General features: G+C 52.5%; 1 protein-coding gene across 2 annotated transcripts in view; it reads left to right on the top strand.

Annotated features, from left to right (window-relative positions):
• Positions 1 to 231: 231 nt before the first annotated feature.
• Positions 232 to 22,199, top strand: part of LOC149308582 (gamma-aminobutyric acid receptor subunit beta-4) — a 41,142-nt gene continuing 19,174 nt past the window's right edge. For both annotated transcript variants that reach the window (XR_016282167.1, XM_089536054.1), the window contains exons 1-4: positions 232 to 667; positions 2,848 to 2,936; positions 16,738 to 16,805; positions 19,890 to 20,110. Coding sequence is in view for 1 of the 2 variants with exons in the window: in XM_089536054.1 (XP_089392180.1) it covers positions 573 to 667; positions 2,848 to 2,936; positions 16,738 to 16,805; positions 19,890 to 20,110 (473 nt within the window). In the remaining variant the exon portion in view is untranslated. The remainder of the gene's footprint in view (positions 668 to 2,847; positions 2,937 to 16,737; positions 16,806 to 19,889; positions 20,111 to 22,199) is intronic.

Genomic DNA, 22,199 nt, shown 5'->3' with positions numbered 1-22,199 from the left:
CCCTACCTCCATCCCCTCTCCATCCTTCCCTCCCTACCTCCCTCCATCGCGCGGCCCCGGTCCTTGCGCAGAGCCCGGTCGCGGCGGCGGGCATCGCTCTGCTGGGCTCCCGGCGGGGGTCGCGGGGGTCCTTCTCTTTTTTCTTCTCCGTCGCCGGGGGAGGAGCGGGAGGATGCCGCCGCGCTGAGAGCAGGAGGAGGAGGAAGAGGAGGAGGAGGAGGATGCTGGATGCTCGGAGGAGGAGGAGGAGGAGGAGGGGGCATCGGAACAGATCCGGCGGCGGCGGAGGCGGAGGGGGGGGCCGTGATCCGGCCCTGACTGCTCTTGGGGGGCTCTTCACCGCCGCCTCCCCCCAGCGCTTGTAACCGCACCGCACACCGCCCTCCGTCCTCGAAAGATCGGAGAGAAGAGCCACCGTTACGCCATCCATCTTTGGGCTTGCTTTTGAAAAAGGACACCCGCCCCCCCCCCCCGCAATCCCGGAGCGGTTCCTGGGAATCCGAGGGCTGCTGGTCCCCCTGGGGGGCGACTGACCCCTCCTCTCCCCTCCCCCTCCCCCTCCCCTCCCCTCGATGCTGGTGGTGGAAATGTGGAGACTCCAGGCAGAGAGGCTGAGTGGACTCGTCTCGGCTTTAGCGGCTCTTTGTCTCGCTTGCGGCGCCCAGAGGTAAGCGGGGGGGGGGATGCTGCCGCCCCCCCTCTCCCCTCCCCTCCCCTTCCCTCCCTCCCCCTCCTTCTCCCGCATTGCTTCTCCGGCGGCGCGGGGCGGCCATCAGTCAGCCGCGTTGCGGGAAGGAAGAGGGGGACGGCGGAATTGCTCAGGGAGGGGCGCAGGGGAGGGAGGGAGGGGGCCGCCCACCAGCCTCGAGGAAGGCTGCTGCACTCTCCTTCGCCCCCCCGGCGATGTCACTGCCCATGAGGGGGGGGAGAGGGGTCACCCCCCCCAAAGGCAGGAGGGAGAGAGTGGAGTCCCGGGAATCTGGTCGGAGCCAGTCGCGCACCTCTTCCGCCCCCCTGGAAGTGCCCCCTTGCCGTGGGCCCAGGCGAAGGGGCCTCGAGATCCCCAAGACCCCAGGCAGACCAGCCCTCCGCCCCCTCCAAGAGGCAAGGACAGGCCAGAAACTGTGGGGCCAGCCACGGGAGCGGAGGAAGGGACTGGTTTGCCAGCCGAAGGGGAGAAGAGGGGAGGGGGAAGCCCCCACGCAGGTGCCCCTCCCTCCTGCCGGTGAAGGGACCAGGAGCCCCGGAAGGGGAGCCCCTTCGCCCCCTCCCCTCCCGCTCCGGGCCTCCCAGAGACAGCTACAGGCTCCCCAGAGTCGGCTCTGAATCCAAAGGGACCTGAATCGGGATCCCCGACCCCGACAGCACCTTTGGACCCTCTCTAGCCCCAATCCAGTTGGGCACTGACGGACAGCAGCCGTTTTGCAAAGTGGGGCGGGGGCGGCGGGGGCTTGCAAGCGAACCTCCCCAGCTGAAGACAAGCTCCGGTTCGTCGATCCAAACGTGGCTGCCCCAGGATTAGCCACCGGAACCTCCCCCCCCCAGAACCGTCCTTTTGGGGGTGGGGATCTCCCGGGGAAGCCACCCCTCCGTCCCCCGCCTGTTGCGAAGCCTTGCGAGGCCCGGGTCCACGCGCCCCACCGACAGGACCCCCTTGCCCGGCCGAGGGACCTGCAGGTTGGCCCTGGGGAGGGGCGGGGAGAAGCCCCCGCCGCCTCTTCTTCCCAGAGGAGCTGCACGGCGCCCAGGCTGGCCCTCCCTGCCTCCCTCTGCCACCGTCGCAGCGCCAGCTTGGAAGGGAAATGAGGGGAGGGGGCCCTGGGCTCAAAGGGGACCAGTGCCTCGGCTGGCAGGGGTCTCGGTGCCAGGCTGGCCACGGGGGGCACCCCCTTCCTGGCATCGCACTCTCCCACGTGACCCTCCGGGTTCGTGGCAGCCCCCCATTGGACCCCCCCCCCACCCTCTGGGTCACGGAAAGGCATCAAGGGGCTGCAGGCCGAGGGGCGGCGGAGGGTGCTTTGTTTCTAAGGGTTCACACACACACACACTCGGGGTGGACCATGGCAGTGGCCGCTTTGGCCGCTAGGCGGAAAGGATGGCGGAGCTGAGGAGCCTGGCTTCTCCTCGCCCCCCCCCCCGCCTGTCTGTGCGTGTACGTGTGTGTGTGTGTGTGTGTGTGTGTGTAGGGGGGGGAAGAGCCTGGAGAGGGCTTCGAGGGGGGAAACTGGGCCCTGAAGGGGCAACCTTGCGACTGAAGGCAGGCTTGGGAATGCCAGACAAGGGTGCCAGCGGGTGCTGCCCATTTCTGTGTGTGTGTGCCCAGGAGAGCGGAGGGAATCTAAGCAGGCAGGCAGAACCCCGTTGTGTGTCTGCTGAGTGTGTGAACATGGTCTGGTGACAACAACCGGCGCCAGCGAGGCAAATCAGAAGCTGCAGAAGACGGTGGAGGCTGTGGAGGCCGGCCGGCCGAGGGGAGCAGGGGGCGAAGGGGTTGTCTCCCCCTTCCTCCCTCCCTCTATCCCCTCCCCTCCCCCGTCCCTCAGCCCCTCTTCGTGGCTGCTGGCTCCAGGGAGTCCCCCTGAACTGGCTCCTGTCCCATGGACCAGAGAGCAGCCCAGGCGCCCATCTCTTGCACTCAGGGCACCGGAGCGGGTGGGGGAGGGCTTGGGAGAAGGAGGGGGCGCTGCCCTGCCTTTCGGTTGCTCTATTCCGCGGGGCCTCTTTATAGCGACTGGTCAGGGCCGGGTGGGCATCTGCCAAGGGCTGGGGACACAGTGCCAGGGCTCTCTCTGTCCGTGGGAAAGAGACCCAATGGCCCAACTGAGACTCTCCCCTCTCTCCTTCCAGCCCCTCCACTGGGAATATTTCGGTGGTGAAAGAAATTGTGGACAAGCTGCTGAAAGGCTACGATGTCCGCCTCCGCCCTGACTTTGGAGGTACGTAGGAGCCCCACTTTCCTGCTCCCAACTTGCGCTTTGTCTGGGGACCTCAGTCCAAGGGGATAGAGAAGCATCGCCAGTGGGGCGTGTGTGTGTGTGTTTCGGGCACCTGACTCCATTTGCCTGGATGGCTATTCTGCAGGTGCTTCTGCTCTGCCCCCTTTGCTTTCCCCTGCCCTCCTTCCTTCTCCCCAATCCCCAATCCCAGCCCCTCTCCCCCGGCTTCCCTCTGCTTCCACTCCACTTGGGTCCAAAAGGGATGTTTCGGCCCTTTCAGTGCTCAGTAGCGGGGGGGGGGTCGCAGTGGGGGGGTCGCAGCACCCCTGGCCCCACTTCCATGTGTGTTGTTGCTTTTCTGCAGCGGGCCCTAGGTCTGCCCAGGGCAGCTCAGGATTTCAAGGGTTAATCAGCAGGCCTTTCTGGAGCCAGACCCCAGTTGCAGCCCCCTCCCATGCCCCAACCCTCCTCCGCAAGGGGGGAGGGCCCTTAGGCCAAGGACAGGCCTTCAGACTTGGTGGCTGGAGAAGGAGGGGTATTCTGGGGGAAACCTGAACCACAGGAGCCCGGGGGGGGGGGTCCCCAGGAGGGGGTCTCTTCGCTAAGGACACCAGAGCCGCCCCTGTGGCAGGGAAGGTGGGCAGGAGGGATCCCATAATGCTGCAGCAGCACATGGAGCTGTGTGTGTGTGCACCATTGTGTGCTCAGGTGCAACTCTATGCCCTCCATGTCATTTTTGGTTAACTGACCAGCATGAACCAGTCATGCATAGCAAAAGTCCAGAAGACAAGTCAGAAGTTGAGAGAGGGATAATGTAATGCCCCCCCCCCCCATAAAAAACGCACCCGCCCAAATGCCCTGACCCTTCTGCCTGGCAGGCTGGGCAATTTTGTCTCCAGCAATAACGTCCAGGAGAGGGGGTCCAACCCACATCCATGGGGAGGCCAGGGCTTTCTGCAGAGGGACTCTTCAGAGCCAATGAGACCATGCAGGTGAATGGATGGATAGACAGATGGGCCACGTGAGCCTCTGGGAAGCTTTTGGGGGGCTCAGGAGAGGGCAGCCCCAAGTGGCTCTTGATGGGCTGAGGAAGGAGCTGGACATGGAGAGAAAAGGAAACCGGGAGCCTCTTCCCAAAGGAGGAGTCCAGCCCTCCAGGCAAACCGCCTGAGGCCTCCACAGAGCAGTCCCTTTCCCAGGGCACCCCTTGACCCCAGAATGTGGCCCCTTTGGCCCAGGGTCCTCACCCCCACCCCATTGGCCCCTTTGCCCCTGTCCCCACACAGTCTTGCCTGAAGTTTCAGCCTCCCTATAAAAGCCTGCGCTGCTCCAGGGAGGGTGGGGAGAGCGCCAAGTGTTTCCAAAAGGAGGTCAGGCCTTTGGGGATTGCAGCTCCCTTTCTGAGATCTTGAGATGTTTCCTGAGCTGAGCTGAGTGCCTGAGGAGGAACTCATCTGAGGGCGCTTCCCCCCAAGGATACCCCCATCTGAGGCAGCGCCTGTGGCCCTTCCTCCCTGGCCCCTGCTGCCCCACTCGGCTTGGGGCTAGGAAGGCCCTGGTTGGTCTGCCCTTCCTTTCATCCCCCTTCTCTTCCCTCCCCTCATTTGAAGCAGCAAATGCGTTGGGGGGATTGTCTTGGAGGGCAGGGAAGATGTCATGGCAGCCAGCAACCTCACTTCTCCTCTCTGGCAGTTGGTGAAGACTGGGCGGGGGGGTCTTGTTCCTGGATGCATCAAGCCTTGGTTCCAGTCATCATTATTTTAAAAGCTTGCATATGTCTATGTGTCCCTTGCTTCTTTTTTTCTGAAAACATAAATGGAGGCTAAGTTACAAACTGCAAAACCATGTTTTAAAAGTGGTCAAAGGGGTGTAGGGGCAAGTTGGGTGGCTTCCATGAGCAGAGGAGGGACCCAGGAAGTGTCATCCTGGGACCTGGTGCAGGAAGGCCTCCTGGGTTGATAAATTAGTGAATAACTAAATAGGCTGAAGGCACCATCAGATATCGACAGACCTTTGGAGCTAAGCAGGGCAGCCTTGGTGAGGTGGGAGCTGGCCTGGGAATGCCAGGGGCTGGAGGCTCTGTTTCTGAGGAAGGAACTGGCAAACCACCTCTGAGCATTTCTTGCTTAAGAAAACCCTGTGGCATTTATGGGGTTGCCATAAGTGAACAGGTGACTTGAAGGCATGTACACACAGACAAATAAACATGAAGAAAAGTGCATGGGATTGGGGGGTCTTTTGAGGTGGGGGCCCCAGTCGTGCCCTTGTCAGCAGAGAAAGCACCCTGCCGTGGGGTGGGGGTGGTGCATGCATGTACGCGCATGTGTGTGCAAGGGGTGGGTGGGCTTCCTGAGTTTTTGCTCTTGCCATCTCCCTATCCCAGAGTAATTCCTATAGCTAAGAGATGTTGTTCTTGTGGGCCATTGGGTCGGCTCTGGCCCATGGCCATCCCGTCAGAGATGGTAGCCCAAGTTGGGCAAAGAGGTATCTTGGATGCAACTGATGAGTCAGGAGTGAATTTGGGTTTCCCAGGATCCTGAGGTCCTTTCTATTGTTTTTGAGCATTCCTGGAGAAGGGTCAGAAACTGAGGGTGAACAAACAATCTCCTTGCCTTCAAGAAATGGGCCACAGCTTGGTATTCTTATCTGGAATGCTTCTAAAATATGAGCTAATTGGACAGTTATTTGGTGAGCATTTAGAAAAGGACACTGTGATTAAAGGAGCCGACATGGTTTTCTCAGAACAAATGGTGATGATTGGACCCTTGGAGAATAGTGCACTATGCACACAGTTCCATGCCCCCTCCAACCCTCCATAGATGCCATGCTCATGGGCAAAGAAGAAAGAAGAGCAAGGACAAGGGACTGCCTCCTGCCCCCACTGCAGCTCTCCAGAGAGAGGAAGAGAAGCAAAGGAACCCCAAAACGGTTCTCTTTCTCTCTCTGAGGAACTGCAGCCAGCAGAGGATACCATTTCCAGCCTTCCTCCCTTTCCTCTTTCCCTGGCCATGGCCCTATGAGACTTGACAGCTGCCAGAAGAGGGAAGGTTTTGGACACTGTGCAAGGGGACCCATGCAGTACATGGCACATACGCATGTAATGTAGCCTCAAGCTAAATGTGTGCATGCTGCTGACAGGATTCTGGCCTGTATCCTTTCAGCACATCCTGATTTCTTCTTGGGAAACTGGAAAAATGTGGGCTAAGTGGTGCCTGTGGAGCTGACCCAGGACTAGGGAGGCGGGAGCAGCTCCTTCTCCACCTGGAGAGAAGTGACCACCATCTGGATGCTGCAGGGCTTCCTGCTCCCCCTCATTCTGGGCCCAGTGTCATCAGCATCTTTGTGAATGACTTGGATGAAAGAGACAAGGGGGTATTGAACAGATCCAAAGATGTTAACAAACTGTGAGGTGCGGCTACTATCCTAGAAAATGCAAGGAAGATTCAAAATGACTGTGAAAGGATAGAGAACTTAACCTAGCCACTTTCAACAGATAAAAAGTTCTGCATCCAAGCAGAATCAAGATGCACAAATGCTTGATGATTCCATGTGAAAAGGATCTCAGAGTATTAGTAGACCACAGCAGATAGTTTAATGGACATGTTGAGGACTCCCGTGAAGCCCTCTGTCTGCTGTAGGAGCACCAGAATTTAAAGATGGGCAACAAAGCAAAGAGATAGTACAGGTTTACCTGGTTAATCTAAATGAATATAAGTCCCCAGGACCTGATGAACTACATCCAAGGGTATTAAAAGAGCTGGCAAATGTAATATCAGAGCTATTGGCAATAATAGTCTTTGAAAACTGGAAAACAGGAGAAGTCCCAGCAGACTGGAGGAGGGCAAACGTTGTCCCCATCTTCAAAAAGGGGATCCCAACAATTATCATCCAATTAGTCTGACATCAATCCCAGGAAAGATTCTGGAGCAGATCATTAAACAGAGAGTCTGTGAACATCTAGAAAGCAATGCCATAATCACAAAAAGTCAACATGGGTTTCAGAGAAACAAGTCATGCCAGACAAATCTAATCTCTTTCTTTGATAAAATTACTAGCTTGGTAGATGAAGGGAATGCTGTGGATATAGTATCTCTTGATTTCAGTAAGGCCTTTGACAAGGTTTCTCATGACATTCTTGCAAACAAGCTTGTAAAATGTGGGCTAGACAAAGGAACTGTTAAATGGATCTGTAATTGGTTGACCAGCCGAACCCAAAGGGTGCTCAACAATGGCTCCTTTTCATCCTGGAGAGAAGTGACCAGTGGGGTGTCCAGTGGGGCTCTGTCCTGGGCCCAGTGCTATTCAACATCTTTATCAATGACTTGGATGACAGAATTGGGAGCATACTTATCAAATTTGCAGATGACACCAAATTAGGAGGAATAGCTAATACTCCAGAGGACAGGATCAACATTCAGAATGACCTGAATAGATTAGAAAGCTGGGCCAAAGCTAACAAAATGAAATTCAACACGGAGAAATTAGGGCGGAAAAATGAAATGCACAGATATAGGATCATGGGGGACACCTGACTGAATGAGAGACTTATATGTGTGAAACGGATCTTGGAGTCCAAGTAGACCACAAGTTGAACATGAGTCAACAGTGTGATGCGGCAGCTAAAAAGGCCAATGCAATATTAGGCAGCATCAATAGAAGTATAGTGTCTAGATCAAGAGAAGTAATAGTGCTACTCTATTCTGCTCTGGTCAGCCCCCACCTGGAATATTGTGTCCAGTTCTGGGCACCACAATTCAAAAAGGACATTGAGAAACTGGAGCCATGGGTCCAAAGGAGGGAGCTTAAATGGTGAAAGGTCTGGAAACCATGAAGCCCTATGAGAAATGACTTAGGGATCTCGGGATGTTTAGCATGAAGAAGAGAAGGTTAAGAGGTGATATGATAGCCCTGTGTGAATATTTGAAGGGATTTCATATTGAGGAGGGAGCAACTTGTTTTCTGATGCTTCAGAGACCAGGACTCAATGGAGCAATGGATGCAAGCTCCAGGAAAAGAGATTCCACCTAAACATTAGGAGGAACTTCCTGAGAGTAAGGGCTGTTTGATAGTGTAATACACTTTTCTTAGAGTCTGTTGGAGTCTCCTTCCTTGGAAGTCTTTAAACAGAGGCTGGATGGCCATGTGTCATTGGGGATGCTTTGACTGAGAGTTCCTGCATGGCAGAATAGGGTTGGACTGGATGGCCCTTGGGGTCTCTTCCAACTCTATGATTCTATGATTCTATGAACAAAGATGGTGAGAAACCCAGAAGCAAAGTCTTCCAAGGAAAGGCTCTGATGAGCATGTTGAGCCTGAACCTGCCTTAGCAACCATGCTCCATCACACCTGTGGCCACTCTTCAGGTATTTGAAGGCAGCCACCCGACTACTTGGTAATCCTCTTGGTGGCCATCTTCCCACATTTGAGGGGCCATCGCCTGCAGGATGGGGCAATGCTGCTGGAGTTGCCTTCCATGAAGGTTTCTAAGCAGAGGCCATGTAGCCGACTGTCAGGTCCATGGAGTGCTTGCACCTGTGGAAGGCCTTCTTTGCCTGTCTCTCCCAGATGCTCTTCCTAGGCAAGGATGGCTTGTTGTGGGATTCTGAAATGCCTGGACTTCTCTCACTAAGTCCTCTGGCTTGACAGAGCAGAGGACAACAGACTCAGAAGGCTGAGAATCCAAAACTGTTTATTTGCTAGCAAAGTCCCGAGTGGAAATCAAGTTCCAAAAGAACTGAGGCAAAGAACCAAAGGAAATGGCTGATCATATAAGTAATTCCAACAATGAGGTCTCTTAACAATGTATTCTATTGGCTGGTTCAAAGTGCAAACATACAAAACTTTCATACAATCAGGACACAGAATTTTGAATATATTAAAATACATTTTAGGCCCACTTGGAATATCCCATCACTCTTTATCACTCATGTGTTATTTCCTTCATCCAAGGATGCTGCTCTTAATTGTTTTGGCTTTCAAAGCAAGCTAGACGCCTTGATGCTTGCAAAGGCCAACTTGTTCTCTAAACATTTTACTGCAAATCCTGTCCAGCATTTTCTCTCTTGTGCACACACAACCTTGACTCCAAAAACTCCATTCTATATATCCATAGTGCAACCATTTCTCTAAATCTATAGTGGGGATATTAATATTAAAAATCCATCCATCTCAGGCCCATGCCTTTGCCTATCGCCAACCTCTTGCTCATGGCCATCCGCCACAGGACTGGTGGCAGATCCTGGTTGTTATTTATGCTTTAAATATTTCGAGATCCTTCTTTGCTTTTCTGGACATTAATCCTTCATAGGGTTATGTTGTAATTACTCTATTCCACTACTACTACACACACACACACACAGCCCTCCAGCCCAACCACTGGATGGGATCTGGGGCTTCCTTGCTGGAGATCTTGTGGGGAGGGATCCCCAACAGAGGAGCAATGAAACCACACTCACAAGGTGCTGACTTTGTTTCCAGTGTTGCAGTGCAGTGCAGTGGAATGAGACATTTGCCGAAGTGTCTACTAGACCATAGTGGGATTGGAGGTGGGGGGTGGTCATTATTTCAAGTGGGAAAGGGGCACTTTTCCAAATGAACCAAGAGGAGCACAACACGGCACAGCACCCGGAGAGCCTCAACCTCCAGGCAAAGATGAGGCTAGTGCAGTGCACTGGTGTGTGTGTGTGTGTGTGTGTGTGTGTGTGTGTGTGTCAGAGTGGGAACAGTGTAGTGTGATCATCTATATTATATTATGTGAGGATGGAGGTCATTTGTCAATCAATCATTGGTCAGTCTGTCAATCTGGCCTGTCACTTGAGAATACACTTGTGGCATGGTCAGACCATTATTTGTGTGAACAACAAGATGCCCAAGGCTTGTAAAAGTTCAAGGTATTCCCTCAAAAGGAAGAGCAAAAGAAGCCAAAAAGAAAAGGAACCAGGGATGGTTGTTGAGCCCACAAGACTGGCAAAGAAGACACAAGAAGCAGAAATGGCAGGCAGGTTGCCCGAAGCCAAAGCAATTGCTGGCACCCAGTGAAGCAGGAAGAGGAGATGGCGATGGCAGCAAAGTGTGTGTGTGTGTGTGTATGCGTGTGTGTGCGTGCGTGTGCGTGTGTGTATGCGTGTGTGTGTGAGGGGGAGCCAGCAAGAAATGCCTGGTCTGGTGCTGGATGGTGCTGGTGCCTCAGGAAAACGGCACAAGGGCGAAGTGGGGCAGGGGTCCTCTTGCCTCTCCCTCCTCTGGCCCCTCTCATTCTCTGAGGCAGGAGGGTGCAGTGGAGGGGCCCCCAGATTCCCTTTCCTCTCCTTCCAATTGCAGAAATAGGAGGGGGGCAAGGGAGGTTCAGCTGGACATACAAATCCCACCCTCGAGGAGACCTCCTCCGGGGGGTTGAGGCACCAGGAATGGCCAACCAACACCCCCCCAACTGCGTGCAGCAATGTGTGCTTTTGAGGGCCTAGGAGCAGCCACTCCATCAGTCGAAGAACAGTCTGAAGCATTGGTCTCTGATGGTGGAAGACAGACCCTCTTGATGTTGAATCTGACACCAGTTTCCCTCAGATTACTTCTTTGCGGGATTAATATTCAGGGCCTCTCCTGGGCACCCTGAGCAAGCCAACCATGGGCAGCGGAGGGCAGAAGTGTCCTGGTGTGAGGAAGGGAGAATTAAGAGGGTTGTGACAATCCTCCCCCCCGCCGTTCACGGACACTGCCCCTTGCCCCCACCACTGGGGGCCCTTTTCTGCCATGGGGGGCACTGGGGGAGAGGGGAGTCCCACAGAGGAGCCTCAAGAGGCTTCATCTCCATCTCCTCTGCTCCCCAGGGCTCCTGAAGGGAATCTGTGCCACAACCACATGCGCCAGCAGAATTGTAACGGAAGGCCGCCTGCAAAGTGTGATTTCTTCATTAAAATTTCACAAAGCGAGGGAATACCTCATTGTACTTCCTTTGATAAACATGAAACATCAGCCGTTTTGCTTTTTCAGGCTGACACTGTTCTGTGATTTTATGGCAATGTCATGGACAGGATAGGAAAGGGAGTATCAAGCTCAAGCCTGCCAGGGGATGTGGGCCATGGCATCTCCTATCCCGCCAGGGGATGTGGGCCATGGCATCTCCCATCCCGCCAGGGGATGTGGGCCATGGCATCTCCCATCCCGCCAGGGGATGTGGGCCATGGCATCTCCCATCCCGCCAGGGGATGTGGGCCATGGTATCTCTCATCCCGCCAGGGGATGTGGGCCATGGCATCTCTCATCCCGCCAGGGGATGTGGGCCATGGCATCTCTCATCCCGCCAGGGGATGTGGGCCATGGCATCTCCCATCCCGCCAGGGGATGTGGGCCATGGCATCTCTCATCCCGCCAGGGGATGTGGGCCATGGCATATCTCATCCCGCCAGGGGATGTGGGCCATGTCATCTCCCATCCCGCCAGGGGATGTGGGCCATGGCATCTCTCATCCCACTAGGGGATGTGAGCCATGGCATCTCCCATCCCGCCAGGGGATGTGGGCCATGGCATCTCTCATCCCACCAGGGGATGTGGGCCATGGCATCTCTCATCCCGCCAGGGGATGTGGGCCATGTCATCTCCCATCCTGCCAGGGCATGTGGGCCATGGCATCTCCCATCCCTCCAGGGCATGTGGGCCATGGCATCTCCCATCCCTCCAGGGCATGTGGGCCATGGCATCTCCCATCCCTCCAGGGCATGTGGGCCATGGCATCTCCCATCCCTCCAGGGCATGTGGGCCATGGCATCTCCCCCCGCTCTCTGACCTCTAGCAATCCCTCACCTCTTTCTTGGCAGGGATACAGGAGGCAGCCCTTTATGTCAGTGCTTCTTGCTGCCCCCCCCCCCTCATTTTGTGGCTCTGGTCTCCCCATCTGCCCCTTGCCTCCCTGGTTCCCCTGCCTCCTCCTCCCTCCCTCCCTCCCTCCCTCCCTCCCTGCCTCCCTTCCTTCCTTCCTTCCTTCCTTCCTTCCTTCCTTCCTTCCTTCCTTCCGTGGGTCTCACAGCCAAGACTCCCAGCATCCCAACAGATCTGGCTACCACCTGTCCTTGTGTGGCACCTTTAAAAGAATTGCCCCCCACCCTTTTTATTTTCAAATGTGTTGGCAATTAAAGAGGCCACCAGGATAAATCAGTCCCTTTTGTAAAGGAAAAGTCATCGTTTTAGACAGTATGAGCTGGGCCCTCCTGGAAACAAGTTTGTAGATATTGCTATATTGATAGTAAGCGTTTTTATTTGGCCTAATATGAAACCCATTACTGGAGAAAGGCAGATTGTAAATTCAATTAAATAATTAAGTAAATAAATAAATAAAAGTTCATCCAACTTGTTTTACTTGGCAACAGAGAGCGTCTTTCTGCATTCCTCCATGACAGTATCCCTGGCTTCCGTCCGTCACTCGTCTGCTTCCTGGCCAATTAAACTTACCATTGCAAATTCATTTTTCACATTAGCTTTACGTTCTTTGGGGATGCTCCTCAGGTTGCATTTTTGCATGATGGTTGGTTTAGTGTTCTTTTTTAGCTTTACTCTTTGATATTTTGATATTAGTAGTTCATGGTCTGTGTCACAATCTGCTCCTGGATGGAATGTCTCCTTCTTCTGCTTCCAATTACAGTCAGCCCTCCATATCCACAGATTTTGCACCCAGAGATTCAACTATCCATACTTTAAACTATATTTTTTAAAAAAAAAATGAAAAAATAAACCTTGAGTTTGTCATTTTATATAAGGGACACCATTTTACCATGCCACTGTACATAATGGGACTGGAGCATCCATGGATTTTGGGATGCATGGGGGGGTCCTGGAACCAAATATTGAGTAGTATTTGGCTGAGCTTGCATGCACTCAACTTTTCTGCTTTTATAATACCTGCTAGAAGCTGTATATGTTTATTTTGGATATCTTTTCCCTGGGTTTTCCATAAGAGTGCATTATCAATTATATCCCATAACCCTGCCATGGTATTGATTGTAAAATAAAAAGTATAAGTTGTTACTTGCATTTTTTGCAAGGGGCCAGTCTGCATAAAACGGTGCCCTCCAAGGCCAGCCCTGAGCCCCTCGGAGGCCTGTGCCAGGCAGCTGCTGGGTTGGCCGAATGGCAGGACCAGCCCTGTCTTCTCCATGACCTGCTGTTTGTGTTCAATTTCACTAGAGTTTCGCTCCACAAGCCAGTGCTTCAGGCGCTCCTCATCTGAATGTGGTTCACTGGTTAAATGGCATGCGTGTTAGTGTCCAAAAGCCATTTTGACTCCTAGTTCTTGCTTTAAAAATGCCTTGTCCTGGAGGGCCTGGAGGGGTTTCTGCTTGCTGCTCCTCCTGCTGCCGCTCTGCCTCTGCCTTCCAAGAGACCTCAGGCCTCCCTACTCTCCTCCTGTCAAAAGGAGCGTCTCCTGTCCCCCCTTTTCCCCTCTGAGAGGTGGGTCTTAGTCTGGAGAGGGGGCTAAGTGAGAATAACTCTCCTTCCCTTTCCCCCCCAGAGGCAAGACCGAACGCCACACCATCTGCATTGGCCCCCAACTCCACTCCATACCAGTAAGCAGCTGTGATATGGGTTTGACAGGTTTTGGGTGAGGCCCCCTGTGGCCCTCCAAAAGGAGATGTGTGCACATACTGAGCACATATATGTCACTAATGGGACTCTGGGCGCTGGGTCCAGGCTGCAGTTCTAGAAAGCCATGGCATTGGGCATGCCATTGCGCAGGAGGCATGCCACTGCCCCAGGCAAGTCTTGGGGGGGTAGGGGTCTCACACTTGCCCTTGCTAAAGGGACTTACTTGTCTCCTCTCAAAACCTCTACTTGTTGCCTCTGATAAATTCTCCCACTGGGAAATCCTTCCAGAGCAGAGGCAACAAGGTGCTGAAAACCTGGAGGAAGGCAAATATGGTACCCTGCATGAAATGGAGGCAGGAAGAGGAAAGTTTGGGAAGCAGCTGTGGTCAGTCTGCTCAGTCAGCTGGGTAGTACTGAGTAAACATGTTTATCTGGCCAGTCAATCTGATTTTGATAACAGGCACCTAGAACAAATTATAAAGGGGAATGTAGAGAAACCTTGTAGCACCTTTGAGATTAACAGAGAGAGAGAGAGAGAGAGAGAGAGAGAAAGAAAGAAAGAAAGAAAGAAAGAAAGTAGTAGCATGAGCTTTTGTAGACTACGGTCTACCTCCTCAGATGCATTTACTGGAGTGGAAACCAGGGGCCGACATATATATGCCATTGGTATGAGAGAATGTCAGTTCAAATTCAAAATCCTTTGTGTATGGAAATGTAGTAGTAAGTCCAGTTTTTACTATGGTCTAGTTTATACTAACAAAGACATCAGGAGCTAGGCATCGCGTATGGAAATGAAGTGTCAAGACCAGTTTGACTTTGGAAACTAGCCTGCAGGAGGGGAGAACAGTTCAGTGATGGACGCCTTCGGCTTTGCACTGCTGCTTCTCTTTTCAATCTACCTTGGCACTTCTTTTGCTCAAGGGCTGCTGTTCTGAGATGGCAAGCCCAGGGAGACTGAAAGGTTCTGCCCCCCCCCCCCCCCGGTTTTGGTGTATTCCCATTCCTAATGGCTGATTTATGCCCATTTATCCTTTGGCGCAGGGACTGGGGCTGATGGGCATTGATGGCATAGTATGGCACAAATCACATTGGAAGATGAACATGTGGATTATAAAGGAGCGTGTTTGTAATCATCTTGATAATAGTGGGAGCCAACATGGATTTGCAAGGAATACATTTCAGCTATTTTTCTTTTCTTTATGCTGGTTACTACATTGATTGTGAGAATAATGTGCATGTAATTTATCTTGATTTTAGTAAACCATTTCACAAGCCCCCTTCCCCCCCATGATATTCCTTTGCAACTTTAGGTAAATGCAAGATTGATGATGGTGGTGATGGTGGTGGTGGTAGTGGTGATGATGATGATGATGATGAATTATTTCCCACCCGCCTCTCCTCAAAGCTTGTGGTGGGGTATAACATAGATTAAAATACAATATCTAACTAAACGATTTAACACAGAAATTAAAACACATAACCAATGGATTAAGCTGTCAAGTTAATTCACAGCTGACTGGTGTGAAATCATGTGGCACTCCAACTATTGTTGGATTACAAGTCCCATCGGCCCCTATTAATGGTAGAGAATGCTGGGAATTGCATTCCTGGAACATCTGTAGGCAAAATGATTCCCATTCCTGCTTTAGACCCCCCAATTCCCCCTCCCCCTCAGATGCACTAGCTCAGGAAGGAGGTGGAAGGGGAACATGGGAAAGGGGCTCAGAATGGCAGCTAAACACAACCTGGCCATGAGTCAGATGCGTGAGGAAGCTGTGCACCAACAGCGCCATAGTTTCATAACTGCCAGGGGCCATGGTCTCTCTTTCTCTGGCCTGGCTTTCGGCCGCCAGTGGAGCCAGGAGCCCAGGGCTAAGGACTGCAGGTTGTTAGAGTGTCCCAAGGGGTTAGCCCTGGTTTGGGAAAAATACCCAAACTAAAACTGTTAGGAATCATCTTCCTTTTTGCAGAATAGCAAATAAAGCATCTCTCAATCTGACAACAACAAGCATATAAAGCATGCCTCCCTTGAACTGAAATTGACTCAGATTAAACAAGGCAGGCAATTTCAGGTTACAAATTTAGAAAAATGTCACTAATCGTTTTTATATTTGCAAATGCATGCGGAGAGCCTGCATCCTAACTAGCAAAGGAAAAGATTAAGAAAGTGAAAGAATGGCTTCAGTTTTTAATGCCCCTCTTGTTGACGGGGAAGTGAAGATGAGGCAGAGATCAGAAGAAGGAGAGTGATGAAAAAGAGTGAGACTGAGAAGGGGGGGGGTCTCTTTATATGACCAATAACCCTAGGAAGTTCCCCAGCTGAGATGGTCTAGTTACTTGGCTACAGAAAAGGTATTTATGACCATTGATTTCAAAGCAAATGGGAAGACAGAACCAGAAAGGTTTCACATGGAGGAAATCCCCAGCTGGCAAACATCAGTTGCTGTAACAGAAAGGGGGGGGGGGGGGGATGCTGGACTTTTCCAACAAGAGCAACCTTCCGAGGGTCAGAATATGGCAGTAAAAAGAGCCAGGGAATGGAAAGCTAGTCCTGCCAGAAAAGGCTAAAGGATCCAGCCACACTTAGCCTGAAAAAGAGAGTCAGACAGTGGTCCACAAACAGCACGGCACAAATCCTCAAATGCAGGGCAAAAGCCTGTTCTCACCCCGCCCCCAGGAAGTGGGACTGGACCTAATGGCCCTCTTGGCCACTAGCTTCCTAAGAGGAAGGGGGGACCTCGAACCCAGGACTCTAGGCATGGAGCCCATCCTGCCATGGCTTTAGGTCTGCAAGCCTGTCTTGCCCTGAAAGCCTCCCAGCCGAGCTTGGAGCTGAGAGCCTGGGATGGCCCTTGCTTCTGCCTGCTTTAGCTGGGAAGGAAATTGGGGTGCTGGTTCTTGTGCAACCCACAGGAGGAACGGGGCTTCACCCCACCCCATTCCCTTGATATGGGTGCTTTTCTGGGGGAAACGGGGGGAGGAGTGGAGGGTTCCCCACCCACTGGACATCCTGCAGAGCCCAACTGTCAGTATCTCTTTAGGGTAGGGAAGTTGTGCCCTTGGTTTCTGTGCCCCCACCACCCTCTGGACCTGCCCTTCATCTCCTTTGCCATGTGCCCAGGGGCCCCTCTGGTGCTACTGGCCTGACAGGTGACCTCTCTGGCCAAGAGAGGCTCTGTCTTTGCTGAGCACAGGCCAGGGTTAATCCTACCTCTTTATCTTCCAGGCAACCCTGTCACAGTGGGAATGAGCATCCATATCTCAAGCATTGATCAGATTTCTGAAGTCAACATGGTAAGTAATGGGCAGGGCCCATGTGGGCAGGGGAAGGGCATAGATGCCTAGCCCAGGTTTGCAGGAAAAGAGTCAGGAAAGCTAAACCTGGAGTGAGCAGGGCTGGCTAGGCAAGAAGAGCGGCCAAAAAGGAGGCTCTCCAGACACATTCAAGGCCAGAGCCTGACCAAGGGGGCTGTGGGCGCTGCTCTGTGAGGATGGTCAGATGGCAGCAGGTCACAAGGCAGAAAGGAAAGGACTGCTCAGCACCTGTTTTGCTTCAGTGTTCTCCCAGAAAGAAAACTGTGCTCCATGCAGCAGCAGAGACTTTTGCAAAGGATCTGGATTGCAAATCCATACTGATAGGGAATTAGCCACGCATCACCTAGCCAACCTAAATAAGTTAAAATCTGCTGGGCCGCTCAAACTACAACCCAAAGTACTGAAGAACTTGCAAACATACTCTCTGAACCACTTGCCATCATTTTTGAGAAAGCCTGGAGAACAGGTGAGATGCCAGAAGATTGGAGATGGGCAAACATTGTCCCGCTCTTCAAACCAGAAGGCCCCAGAAGCCAGAGGCCAGTGATCCAGACCTCCAGAGAAGGAACAATATTAAGACGGACAATGCAAGAGTCCATCCACAGTATCTTGATGACAATGCAGTGGTCACTGGGAGCCAGCATGGGTTTGTCACAAACAAATCCTGCCAGACTAACCTTATATCTTCTGTTTGTTTTTGCTCAAGGCACTAGATTAGTAGATGGTGGGAATGCTGGGGGGTGTCATTTATCTGGCTTTTGCAAAGCATGTGATTCCCCCCCCCCCCACTGCCTATTTTGTTTAGCAAGCTGATTAAGTATAGAATATTAGCAGACGGATTCATAATGGGTTGGAAAACCTGCTGAAAGAGTTGTCTTCAAACTGGAAGGAGCTCTTGACATCACAGGGTTCTTCCACATTTTCATCCATGACTTAAATGTCCGGCTGGAGGGAACCCTTTGTCAGGTTTGCAGATGACACGAAACTGGGGGTAGCTGGCTAACAGATTAGAAGATAAGAGCAGAATTCAAAAGGACCTATATAAGCAGAAAAATAGGACAGAAAATAAAAATATGAAATTCAACAGAGTGCTAATGCAAAATTCTACATTTAGGCCACAGAAACAAAATGTAGCTGTACAGAATGGGAGGAACTTGGTTCAGCAGTACTATATACAAAAGGGATTTTGGGGTTGTGTGATGCTGCAGCAAAGAAGGCAAATGCTATTTTAGCCTGCACTCACAGAACCATAGTTTTCAAACCAAGGGAAGTAGTAATAGTCCCATGATATTCTGTGCTGGTCCGGCTTCATCTGGAGTCCTGCGTGTCTCATTTTAAGAAAGGTGTGAGCAAGAGAAGGGCGAGGGGGACGATAAGAGGAATGGAGAACAAGAAGGCTGGCGGAGCTGGGCCCTTCCTCCCGGAGAGGAGGCAGCGGAGGGTGCCATGATGGCCCCCAGGGCTGCTGAGGAGGGGAGGGGGCCAGGTCTATATGTAAGGGGGGAGACCTGGGCTGAACTGAGAAGGAGCTTCTCCTTGCCAGGGAGGGCACTTCGCCCATGGGACCATTGCCCCAAGCAGCAGGGGGGGGTCTCCTTCTCTGGGGGTCTTCCGAGAGAGGGGGGGGCCTAGCTCAGGCAGGCGTCACCGCCTTCTCCTCCTCCTTCTCGGGACCCTCCTCGGTTCAGGGGACCCCAGCCACTCCCTCGGTGCTCTGGGGGTCCCTTCCCAAGCAGCCGCAGCCGCAGCGCCCCCTGGCGGCCCCGAGAGCGTGGCGCCGGGAGCTGTCCAGGGTCTGAAGGGAGGCTGCGCTGGGACTCGGGGGTCCGGCTGGGAGGGAGGGAGAGAGAGGACACAGGGGCTCAGGCCGGCTGACCGAAGGGCCCACCCCTCCTGGGGCGAAGGGAGGGAAGGAGGCAGGCCGAGGGGCTCAGGGCCTGGATCTGCTGCCTTGCTCTTTTCAAACACTCTTACGGGTTTTTTCTTTGAGGAGGGGGACACTGGGATGCGCTCTACTCCGGCGTAACACCCCCACCCCCACTGCCATTCTGAGTAGTGATAACGCCGTTAATGCCCGGATGGACGGAGGGGGGCTTCCCCTGGCAGCCAGCCAATAGCCCCTCCCGAGAACCAGAACCCAGAACCCAGAACCCAGAACCCAGAAGGAGGGCCGGCGCTTCGGGGGGGGGGGGGCGGCATCCTGGGAGCCAGGATGGGGCAGGGGGCGGGGCCACGTATGGAAATGGGCGGGGCCACGGAGGGCAGTTGAGTTCTTCGCCCCCAAACGCTTCGCCTATTTGTGGGTATGGGGGGGGGGGGCTAGTCGGAGTTGCCAGGCAACAGCGAAGGGGAGGAAATCCAGAGACAAGCTGGATTGCCTCTCCAGTCATAACACGTGCACACTCAACTACATTTACATGTCCTAAGCCTAAGCTAACAATTGCTGGACACAGTTGTGTTGTGTCAGGCTTTTAAGGCAGGGTTTTTCCAGCACTTAGACCGGGTGGATGTGTAAAGAGTGCTTCAGGCTTCTTTCCACACAAGCCCACAAAGGCCTTTGCTCCAAACCTTCCTCAGAGCCCAAGCCAAGTCCAGATTCTGGGTCCCAGGCTCCCCTTCGTGGGCCGGGGGCTTTGGAGAGCCTAATGAGCGTGGGCACAGGACGCCTCCCGCCGGGCATGAAATGACACACTCTGTATCGTGAAAGGAGGGAGGGAGGGAGGGAGGGAGGGAAAGAAGCCCCCCTCCTGTCTCCAGGTGCGCGCAGTGCGGACACAGTGCCCAGGCGGATCTGCTGGGGTTTGGGAGCTCAGAGGCGCCTCCTAGAGCAGGCCACCCAACCCACAAGTGACCCAGCAATGTCAGCAGTAGTGGCTGCAACAGCTCAATCCTGCCTCCTCCTCTTCCTCCTCCTCTTGAGACCCCAAGGGCTCCTGCACCTCATCCTTTGCAGTGGCCCTACGCATGCTTTGCTCTTTCCCCGCATGTGGGCAGCAGACCCTGGTGGCTATGGACCATTCTTCAGTCAAGTCACCCTCCTCCCCTTTGCCTCCGTGCTTGCAGGACTACACCATCACCATGTACTTCCAACAAAGCTGGCGTGATAAGCGTTTGGCGTACAGTGACCTGCCTCTAAACCTGACTCTGGACAACCGTGTGGCTGACCAGCTGTGGCTCCCTGACACCTACTTCCTGAATGACAAGAAGTCCTTCCTGCACGGGGTGACGGTCAAGAACCGGATGATCCGGCTGCACCCAGATGGGACGGTCCTCTATGGCCTGAGGTGAGTCCAGAGTGCGGCTTTCTTGCTGGCCCAGATCAGCCTCTCTGTTGCAAGGAGCCGTGGTGACGGGAGGGGAAGGCTGCTTTCTAATGGGTTGGTTGCATTTTATCTCCCTTACTAATGTCAATACCTTATCTCTGAAGCCTAGTAGACTAACTTTGACCTGGCTTTGGACGGCTTGTGCTGCTCCCAAACTCATACTGGAGCCAAGTCCAAATGTAGTTTGTTTCTCAGTTCTAAGCAGAATTTAGAACTGACATCTAACCCTAAACCCAGCATGATCTGTGTGAATGTGCGCAGAGGTCAAGATGTGGTTTTCCCACTGATTAACCATTCTTCTGTAATTGCTACTTCTGGCTTAATTCATAAGTGTTTCTGTTTTGGGCGATATAATGCAGCAGATGTGTTTAGTTCACAAAGCACTAAGTGGAGTTGTATCAGTACAACATTTTCCCATGAGCCTAAATGCCATTGTCCCTCCCAAGCAGAAGAGAGCCTTTGGGTTTCTTGGATTTGCCTTTGTGTCGACTCAGCATTCGGCCATGGATTCACTGGCTCTACTCAAAGCCAGCTCAGCGTAGTGTTTTGCACATCGGACTATGGCTCTGGAGAGCAGGCCAGAATCCCTGTTCCTGCGCTCAGCCTCTTCAGAGAATGGCAACAGCAAATCCCCTCCAAAGAAAGTTGCCAAGAAAAGCCTGTGATTGGTTTGCCTTAGGGTCACCATAAGTCTGAGATGCCTTGAAGGCAAACAGTACCCACCACACACAGATATTTCCAACCATGCAGTTGCTTAATGTTGAATGTATTTATTTAGTTAACTAATGTTTAAAATTGGATTTTAATACCACACTTACTGCATTACACAAAGCAAGGGGCAAGCAGTAACCACATAAGACAAAAATCAAAGACAATATGCAATACCTTGTCCCTCTCCCAACCCCCAATTCAAATTGACGCCTCATTCTTCTCTGGCTACAGTAAATTAACTTATGCCCAATATTCCTCCTCTCAAATCTACACTTATTATGCAGAAAACATACCCGGTATAGCTATGTTGGCCATGTATAACATTCAAAATCCATAAAAGTGATAGCAGGAAGAGATATGGTTCAATGGCTTATAATTCACTTGTTGTTATGACCATAAAGATATTTTTAACAAAATGATGTTCAGATGGGATATGATCCCTGATAAATTAGTTAGAATATATAAAAGGTTGAATAACAAATGCTGGAAGTATAATAAGCATGTTGGGTCCTTCCACTACAGAAAATGGACATGCAAAAAAGCAAGAAACGTTTTGTTAACAGTCAGTGCAACGAAGCAGAAGATTTTGAAAACAGAAATAACATTTAGGCCTGACCTGTTACTTTTAAGCATGAATGATTTGGGGGAAAGGAATGTGAAAGAGAAATATGTGATATGGAAACAGCAGCAAGAGTTGGTGTGTGTGAAATACTGGACAATTAATAGCACTTTATTTAGAGCATGTGTAGTCCACCATTCACTTAAAATGTGTCCCAGAACAAATGGCTAATTGGACAGTTCCCTGCTCTTAGCCTTACAGTCTCAATAAGAAAAGGAAAAGGGGAGGCTTTGGGGAAAGTGACTGAGCCCAGCGGAGGCTGGCTGGTCTTCTCTCTCAAAGAGGAGCAAAAGCAGTTGGATGGAGGGAGAGCCCCCTGCCAGCACTTGGCCAGAAGACACGCCGATGGAGCCGGATGATGTGCAACTGTTTGTTGACGATTTAGTGCACAACTTGATTCATTGGGATGGTAGAAACAGCCCCAGTGCATTACTCCCCATTTCACAAGGGAGGAAGTGGCAGCAGAGGCACTATCTGTTGGTATTCTGCAGAAGAGTGGAGTTGTGCATCCATACACACCATGTAATGACATGGTGTGCATGGTGTGTAGGCAGAGTGTCGGATCCTGGCCATATGAATTGCTGTGGGATTGCTGGACTAGATCTGTCCTCCCATCAGTCCTAGATTAAACTAGGCCTCCCATCTGCTGCTAGGCTCACATGTCCCCCAGGGAATTCCTCTCCCCTTTCTCTTACCCTCCTTAGCAGCATGTTTTCATCC

The sequence above is a fragment of the Sceloporus occidentalis genome, unplaced genomic scaffold (assembly GCF_023333645.1).
Source record: "Sceloporus occidentalis isolate IW3139 unplaced genomic scaffold, rSceOcc1.0.p SCAF_8, whole genome shotgun sequence".
NCBI lineage: Eukaryota > Metazoa > Chordata > Lepidosauria > Squamata > Phrynosomatidae > Sceloporus > Sceloporus occidentalis.
The sequence above is the reverse complement of the archived record's forward strand: the minus strand, read 5'-3'. Positions and strand labels throughout refer to the sequence as shown.